General features: G+C 40.2%; 1 protein-coding gene across 1 annotated transcript; it reads left to right on the top strand.

The window, feature by feature from the left end:
- Positions 1-7,611: 7,611 nt before the first annotated feature.
- LOC145582154 (xyloglucan 6-xylosyltransferase 2-like) lies at positions 7,612-9,399 on the top strand. Its single transcript, XM_081639169.1, has one exon. The coding sequence runs from the start codon at positions 7,827-7,829 to the stop codon at positions 9,174-9,176; it is 1,350 nt and encodes a 449-aa protein (XP_081495295.1). The 5' UTR covers positions 7,612-7,826; the 3' UTR covers positions 9,177-9,399.
- Positions 9,400-9,771: the final 372 nt, after the last annotated feature.

Raw genomic sequence — 9,771 nt, 5'->3', positions numbered from 1 at the left:
ATCCGATCCGAAATTTGGCTAAAATGGGATCGTAGGATCGTACGATCCTACAATCCGGATCGCGATTTTGACAACAATGGTTATAGGTATTGTACAAGGTCCGATTCTTGATATTGGTGGTTTACATAGGTGGAAGATGCTTTTAGAGCAAGCTCATGGAAATAGGAAAGCTCAAGATGCAGGGAAGCGGATTCTCCAAGTTCTAGCTCTTGCGCTCTCAAGTCGCGCTCTCATGAAGGAGTGGTGTTGAACCCACTGTCAAGTGCTTTTGGATCTGCCTCCTTAGTGTCCATCATCATAATTCAGTGTGCTCATTCGAAGCCATTAGCAAACGCACGAAGCCTCGAAAAGAACCGAAGGAACCCAGAGGAGCGCGGGCGCGCCGGTCTAGGTCCCTATTTTTGCTCAGTATCGTTTTGCGCCTCCTATAAATATCTACTTGTAACCCGAAGAAGAGAGAAGGAGAGATAATATTTGATCATAATTTTAGCTTAGTTGAGAGCTTCTTTCTCTAGTTTTAGGGTTAGTTTAGGAGCAGATTTAGAGAGAGAAAGTGAGGAATTTCGATGGTGATTGAGAGATTGAAGATTCAATGGTGACAATTGTGTTGAAGATCTTCTCTATTATCAATGAGTATTTCTAACTCTATCTCATTTTATTGCTTTGCTTAATATTCAAGTTTGTTTGGAATGATTTTGATGTTTGATGCTAGTTTAGTGTTGTTGTTCTTCATATATTGTTGATTCTTTATTTCCTTAGTTGTTAATTGATTAGATGATGATGTTAGAGTAGTTGTTTGGCTAGGGATTGGGTGAAACTTGTATGATTGATTGATTGTGCTTAATTTGGGAATTGTGTCGATTAATTGTTGAGATTAAAGTGATTAATGGAAATTGTGCATGTGTGTAATTTGATTAGGCCTTGAGAATTATGCTGGATTGCATTGTGAGTCTACATTAATACAGACCATTGATTTGTAGCTCACAATTGTCGATTGAGTTCGGTTAGTGACGTTCCTAGTTAGAGTCTCTCGTAGTGGCGCTAGTTAGACCTCTAGGAGATAGCTTGTTGAGCTCTTTTGATTGCTCTTACCATTAGTCTTCGCAACCTTTAATTTGCATGTTGTTACCGAGTTTCTACAATTGTCATGATTACTTATTGATTCCCATTCCCTAGTGTTTTATTTGTTTGGTTGTTTGTTTGTTAGTATTCTCTCTTATCTTTGGCTTCGACCTAGCTTAGGCGCATAATTGAGAGCGCTTGAACATTACCGTTCCTTTGGGTTCGACCCTTGACTTGCCTCTATACTCGTATTTAGGTTTGTTAAGTGTTTATAAATTTCTTTGGCTCTAGGGAAGATTAGATAACGACCTACATTTTCCTACGTCTTCAAGAAATTGATTTTTGACAAACTTCATCTCAAAACTGACAAGGTTTACTTTGTGGGCTACCCAAAAGAAACCAAAGGGTATTACTTCTACAATAAATATGAGAACAAAGTGTTTGTTGCTCGCGATGGTGTCTTTTTGGAGGGAGCACCTTTCCAAAATGATAAGTAGGAGGAAAATCGAACTCGATGAAGTTCGAGAGGATGAGCAACAAAATGAGATTGATAGTCAAAGTGCTCAAACAGCATCTGTTGACGCTGGTCAAAATGGTCAAAATGTGCAAAGTCAAACCGATAATGCAAATGCTCAGTCCGTTACCCTACGCAGGTCTTAGAGGCCAAGATCTCAACCTGATAGATATCTTGGTACAGTATTAACCGAGAATCATGACATCCTGATTATGGATGGAGATGAACCGGCAACCTACAAGCAAGCGATGGCAAGCACCGACTCTACTAAATGGTAAGAGGCCATGAAATCTGAAATGGATTCCATGTTTGAAAATCAAGTATGGGACTTGGTTGACTTACCCGAGGGTTACCCACCCATCGGATGTAAGTGGATTTTCAAGTTGAAAACCGACAAAGATGAAAATGTATTCATTTACAAAGCTAGATTGGTAGCAAAAGGTTACAGACAAGTTCATGGTATTGATTACGACGAAACCTTTTCTCCAGTTGCAATGCTTAAATCCGTTCGGATCCTCCTAGCGATTGCTGCATATTACAATTATGAAATATGGCAGATGGACGTCAAAACCACCTTCCTCAATGGTATTTTGGAAGAAACTGTGTACATGACACAACCTGAAGTTTTTATCGACCAAAAAAATGCTGGGAAGGTTTGTAAACTTAAAAAGTCCATTTATGGGCTGAAGCAAGCTAGCAGGAGCTGGAATCTGTGATTCGATGAAGCCATCAGTAAGTTTGGTTTTATCAAGAATCTTGATGAATCTTGTGTTTACAAGAAGGTCAGTGGGAGTGACATCGCCTTCCTAGTCTTATATGTCGATGACATATTGCTCATTGGAAACAGCATTCCATTGTTAGATTCTGTAAAGGCCTGGCTCGGAAATTTTTTTTCAATGAAAGACTTGGGAGAGGCTCAGTACATATTAGGCATCAAGATCTATAGGGATAAATCGAAAAGGATGATTGGATTGAGCCAAAGTACTTATATTGATAAGGTACTGGCTCGATTCGGCATGGAGGAGGCCAAAAGAGGTCACCTACCCAGATCACATGGCATAACCCTAAGCAAGAAGCAGTGTCCACAGACACCTGATGAGCGGGAAAGGATGAATCAAATCATGTATTCCATGATATGTACTAGGCCTGATGTATTGTATTCCTTCATTGCTACGAGTCGTTACCAATAGACCCAAGAGAGGCCCATTAGACTACGGCCAAGAATATCCTAAAATACTTGAAAAGGAACAAGAATAAATTCCTGGTGTATGGTGGTTCAGAGGAATTAGTTGTTGAAGGTTATACCGACACAAGCTTCCAGACATACAGCGACGATTTCAAATCGCAATTTGGATATGTGTTATGTCTTAATGGAGGAGCGTTTAGTTGGAAAAGTGCCAAGCAGAGCACAACTGCAGATTCTACAACTGAAGCCGAATACTTGGCAGCTGCTGAAGCGACTAAGGAGGTTGTTTGGATTCGTAAGTTCGTTGGTGAACTTAATGTTGTACCCTCCATCAAGGGTCTAATAGCCCTCTATTGTGACAACAATAGAGCTATTGCTCAGGCCAGAGAGTCAAGGGAACATCAGAAGGTCAAACATGTTAAGCGGTGGTTTCACATGATTCGAGAATGGAAATCAGAAGGTGAAATCAGAAATTGCAAAGTTGGAACGAATGACAATGTAGCCGATCCACTTACTAAACCTTTGCCTCAAGTGAAGCACAACAAGCACGTTGAGGCTATAGGAATCAGGCATGTTGGACCTGTTTAGTGTTTTAGTTAATTTTTGAACATTTTAATGTAAGACACTAAGAAAAACCATTCAAGTTTTGGAGTAATTTAAATTTCATGCAATTTTATCACTTCGTTTGCTATTTAATTGTGGTTTAGGATTAAATAATGAGTCCATTCGATTATGAGAATATTCAAAATAGGGTATCAAGACCAGTCTTGGTAAGGAAACACCTATTAAGTGAACATTGAATATTATAATCGAAAATTATCCCTAATCATGGTATTTAAACGATGAACAATTAATGACCATTTGAGATTAGTGTGTAATTTGATTTATAGCACTGTTTCTTGTGCTACAAGGACATGATTGTCATAAATCATTTGCACGGGTATTGGTTTAGAACCATACTAGATAGACCTATGAGAATACTTTAAGAGATTAAAAATCGTCATAAGTATACTTCTCATTATGGCTATCGGAACCTATTTCCTCGACCATGAGTATTGTGAGTTCTCTTGTTTGAGTACTACTCCGCTTTGATGTTGTCAAACGTCTGCCGTAAAAGGGGATTAAAACGGAAACACTCGGGCGGCTAGGTCCTCTCTTTAAGAGAAGCTACATTACAAGACTGGGAATGTCCCCCTACTAAAATAGGAAAGATGTCTTTGTTGTTTACAAGGCCTCTCGAAGAGCGAGACTGTAAAATGTGTGGCTGTGCTCGGATGGATTTTAGAAATCATCTGTTTATTTACAGTAAGACTCGGGATCGAGAAACACTTCTGGACATAATAAGGATGACGAATAAATCTTACCTTATAGTTCATGAAGAGACATTAAGTGACATAGGAAAAAGGCTATACACTAAAAGCGCACTTGTCCAAAAGGACAAGTGGGAGATTAAAAGGAATGGTGTCCTTTGAACAAGTGTATTATTTCGATAAAGGGTTCGGAATTATTAGAAAGCTAATTATTCAAAGAGGTCAAGTGATCGGAATGCCAAGGTGGAGGCCGCTTCCGATTAGTAATATTAACGTATAATTAGTATTACATCTTAATCTTGCTTGAACCCTTTGGGTCACACCCAAGCAACTAACGAACCAACATGACGAATTAATTCGGAAGGAACTAATGAGTCGCCCGAGTAATTAACTTTTAGACGTCGGAAATTCGAGCTTGGAGCGTCGGAAGTCGAGTCGAAAATAATAAAAGACGAGACGAGAAAATTACTAATTAATCAATAAAATTACCAAAATACCCCTAGCATCGGAATGCCCCGAGCAAACCGAGTGCTAGGGGCATATGGCCTAGCAAGGTGGCTAGCAAGCGCACCAAGCCGAGCCTAGGCTGGCTGGTGTGTGCTAGCGCACCTTGGCTAGCTAGGCTGGCCAGCAGCCCGCACATATGTGTGTGGCTTGCTAGCAGGCCTTGGCCAGCAGCTCGCACAAATGTGCGTGGCTTGCTAGCAGCAGGTCTGGCCAACAGCCTGCACAAATGTGCGAGGCATGCTAGCAGGCCAAGGCCAGCAGCCCGCACATATGTGTGTGGCTTGCTAGCAGCAGGCCATGGCCAAGCAACCCACACATATGTGCGTGGCCTGCTGGGCCGAGTGTGTGGCAGCAGCAAGTAGCCCACACTTGGGGTGCCTTGGTGCCTAAGTGTGGGTGCCACGTTGCGCGCGAGGATTCGTTACTTGAAGCTTGAGGTAGCCGGCTATGGGAGAGGAGTGGGGAGCAAGTTTGGTCCCCCCCCCCCCTTTCCAAATGGTCCTCACCTAACCTCTCTCATGAATATGCCACTTGTTGATTTATTAGTAGCTTGATAATTAATTTTATTTTTGATTTAAAAATAAAATGGAAAAATCAATTCTCCCACATTGATGGAAGATCAAATCTCACTCTTGTTTTTCCCTATAAATACCCAAGTTGGGGTATTGGGAAAATCACTTGAGTAAGGTGTTGAAAAAGGCATCTCCATTGAGAAAACCTTAGAACACATATAATTACTCGTGTTTAGGTCGAGCTTAGCTAACTCCTAAGCATTGCACCTTTTTTGGTGCTCAGGTTGCGGGTGGACTTCGATTGAGGTCCTCGTGTGAGCGGGGCTTAGAGCTTTCGAAGTAAGAGCTCTTTTAGTGAGAGAAGCACGCGCTAAAGGTATTAATCTCTCTCTTAATCTTGTTGTTTAAGTTAATTATGCTTTATGGTTATAATTATTGTGAGTGTGCTCTTGGCTCGGGTTTTCTTCCGCGGTGAGTCGGACTCATCGAAACCCAACAAGATGATCCTCATTGTGAGCTGTTGTTACTCAGGGCATGTACCGAAGTTTCTAAACTTTACTTTGCATTGCGTACTTGTCCCCTGAGTACTTTTGAGGTGGCTCAGCGCACATTTGACGGGGCTCTTCGATCTTTCTTGGAGCGTATTGTTACTGCTTCAAGGCCTGGGTTTGGCGATTAGCAGTGGCGGCTTGCCACCTTACCATTTGCATTTGGAGGCCTAGGTGTTTATTCCGCAGATGATGTTGGCATTATGCTTTTCTTGCTTCTCAGTTACAGTCTGTTGGGTTGCATACGAAGCTTCTACGGCATGCTGACATTGTTGGTCTTGGTCAAGCTTTTGAAGATGCTTTGAGTCTTTTTAATGGCACGGTGGAGTCTGATTTTTTGAGTAATCCTAGTGAGGTTGCTATCCCGGAACTCATGAAGAAATTGGCAGATATATATTTCACGAAGGTTACCGCTTCTGTAGAATCCACCTTTTCATTATCTCCTCGACTATCAGCATTATGGAAATCTCAACAGGGAGATCACACGTTTGCTTGGCTTCGGGCCGTCCTTATTTCAGGTTTGGGTCGGACGATGAACGCGAAGACTTATCGATGTGTGTTGTCCTACCAGTTGGGTGTTCCATTATTCTCTGTCTCGACGTCGTGCTCTGCTTTTTCAAGTGTTTTTACTGGGGAAATTTTCGGTGATCACGCGGTGTCGTGTGTTGGTATGGTAGGTATTAAACATCGGCATAATGTTTGTGTTCGGGATATCCTTGTTGATGTTTGCTATCGTTCTGGGATTTCAGCGAGATAGGAGGTTGACATTGGTGGGAACGACGAGGCCCTCAGACCTGCAGATGTGTTACTTTATTCTTGGGATCATGGTCGCGATGTCTGTGTTGATTTGACATGGTCTTCTCTTTTGACATAGTTAGGGCTATCTGACTTTATTCTTGGGCGGGTTGTGGCTGATGTGGCTCATCGGAAGTGGGTTAAGTATGAAACTCGTTGTCAGGCGATTGGATATGGTTTCATTCCTTTCTCCTTTTCTTTACTTGGGGAATTAGAGAAGGAGGCTGTTGCATGGCTGAAACGGGTTTAGAAATTCTTGACGACGCAAGATATTGGGGCGCGTGGTGCTGCTCATAAATTTACTAGAATTGGATCTGCTATAGCTAGAGGAGTGGGGGCCCAGATTGTATCTCGGCTACCCACTAACTTTTTATAGGTGGTATGACTTTGTCTGTTTTTGAGATATTATAATAATAACAATAATAATAATAATAATAATAATGCTGAAACTTGCTCTACTATGCTCTGCTGAAACAAGTTCAGAAATTTTCGACGACGCAAGACATTGGGGCGCGTGCTGCTGCTTATATATTTACTAGGATTGGATTTGCTATAGCTAGAGGAGTGGGGGCTCAGATTGTAACTCGGCTACCCACTAACTTTTTATAGGTTGTATGACTTTGTCTATTTTTGAGATATAATAATAATAATAATAATAATAATAATAATGATGCTGAAACTTGCTCTACTATGCTCTGCTGAAATTTACTCTACCTTGTCATAATTTGCTCTGCCTAAAAGCTAAAAAGAACAGGACCTATGTCAATTATTTTAAAGACAGAGGAATCATATGAGGTTATCATTGACCTTATAAAAATGTTATGGAAGCTAGTTTCCATTTAAAAACGTGGAATGCAATGACCAGAAAGACACATTTCTCCTTAAAAATAATTGAAAGCTAATTATAATAAGTATATTAAATTGAAAGCTAATTATGTGAGTACGTAAAATTTGACCCATAATTAATGGGAAAGCACATCTCACATGATGCTGCGATGCAACCTACAGACAGCTAAACACGTTCACATATCCCATCTTGTCAATTTACAACGTGATTACCTCTACCAAAACATCTTCCTTCTTCTCCCAAAAAAAAAAAAAAATAATAAAATAAAATAAATAAATAAATAAATAAATAAATAAAATCAAAGAAAATCTTTGCAATAAAATTGAAACCCCCCCCCCCCCCCCACTGTTCTTCCCTTCCTCACTCTTTCACTTCTCCGTTCTTCTTACCGACAAATTTTTATTTTTATTTTTTTCTCAGATCCAATCTAATAATAATACCCAAAATCAATCCAATTTCTTACAATCAAACCCAATTTTCTTCCTAACAATCTAAAAATAAGCTCAAAATTTTTTGAACAGATTAATTAAACCCTTAGTTAGAAAATGCTCAGCTGGTGTATTGGGCAACGGCGTGTTGCCCAGATCCAGAGAGCATTCCAGAAAATGAAGGTAACAATCCTCTGTCTATTCCTAACCTTGATTTTGATTCGGTCAATGCTTGGCGCGGGTGATTTTGGAACACCCGAGACTGATTTCCATCTCCTTCAATCTTCGCTTTCGGCTGCTGGCCATCACACCCACAGCCGCCGTATATTGGAGGATGTCAAGGATGCCGCCGACACGAATTCGAATAGTTACGAGTCATTCGATATTAAGAAGATAATGGTTGATGATGAGCCTCCTGAGAAGAAAAATCCTAACCAGGCTTATACTTTGGGGCCCAAGATTTCTGATTGGGATGAACAGAGAGGAAATTGGTTGAAGAATAACCCGGACTTTCCGAACTATGTTCAACCCAATAAGCCTCGGGTGTTGTTGGTTACTGGTTCGTCCCCGAAACCGTGTGAGAATCCTGTTGGTGATCATTACTTGTTGAAATCGATTAAGAATAAGATTGATTATTGTAGGATTCATGGGATTGAGATATTCTATAATTTGGCACTTTTGGATGCTGAGATGGCTGGGTTTTGGGCGAAGCTACCATTGATTCGGAAGCTGTTGTTGTCGCACCCAGAAATCGAGTTTTTATGGTGGATGGATAGTGACGCTATGTTCACTGATATGGTGTTTGAGCTTCCATGGGAGCGGTACAAGGATTACAATTTGGTTATGCACGGTTGGAATGAAATGGTTTACGACGAAAAGAATTGGATTGGCTTGAACACTGGAAGCTTTCTATTGCGAAACAATCAATGGTCATTGGATTTGCTTGATACTTGGGCACCAATGGGTCCAAAGGGTAAGATTAGGGAGGAAGCAGGGAAGGTTTTGACGAGTGCTTTAAAAGGTCGGCCCGTTTTCGAGGCCGATGATCAATCTGCCATGGTTTATATATTAGCTACTCAAAAGGAGAAATGGGGTGACAAGGTATATCTAGAGAATCATTATTACCTTCATGGTTATTGGGGGATATTAGTGGATAATTATGAGGAGTACATTGAGAAATATCACCCGGGTTTTGGTGATCATAGATGGCCTTTAGTTACTCATTTTGTGGGGTGTAAACCTTGTGGTAAATTCGGGGATTACCCTGTTGAGAGGTGCTTGAAACAAATGGATAGAGCTTATAATTTCGGAGATAATCAGGTTTTGCAAATGTATGGGTATTCTCACAAGTCTTTGGCTAGTAGAAAGGTAGTTAAAACTCGAAACGAAACGAGTAATCCGCTTGAAGTTAAGGACGATTTAGGTTTGCTTCACCCACCATTCAAAGCTATCAAGGTATCGTCTTGATCGTAGTTGATGTAGAAGCTTTCAGAGAGGATAATGGACACTACAATGCTTTATTATTTGAATTTTTACCCATTTTTTTGTTTCTGATAGATAATATGGAGTATATGTTACTTCTTTGTTGTAGTTTTCAGATAATTGTAACACCATGGTTCAATCAAGAACCAATTGTTTCTGTTAGTATTGGTTAAGTTATATTTATTCAAAGGAGTGATTTCACGAATCATGGATCATTTAAGAATCAATTGTTTCTGTTAGTGTAACTCTTCAAATTGGATATATAATTGGATTGCTCTGCAAGATTGTGCACCTTAATCTATGCTATAGTTAATTATATTTAGTTTGGTTAATTGTTTGGTTGTGTTTGTGATGTTTATGTTGATTGTAAAGGTGAGAAAGGAACATGAGAGTGAAGTTCTACACATTAATTCGTTTATTGTTCTTTTTGGTGTTTAGAGAGTCATTAAGGTGGGTGATAAGAATCGATTCTAAAATCTCCTATAATTGAGAGGGAAGCTCTAATGAGTAACCACCTATCCCTCACTCTCATGAATTTGATCCTTTTGCTATTAGACCCATTTTTATATTTGTTGATTCA

This window comes from Chenopodium album, chromosome 15, assembly GCF_948465745.1.
Source record: "Chenopodium album chromosome 15, dcCheAlbu1.1, whole genome shotgun sequence".
NCBI classification, from domain to species: Eukaryota; Viridiplantae; Streptophyta; class Magnoliopsida; order Caryophyllales; family Amaranthaceae; genus Chenopodium; species Chenopodium album.
The sequence above is the reverse complement of the archived record's forward strand: the minus strand, read 5'-3'. Positions and strand labels throughout refer to the sequence as shown.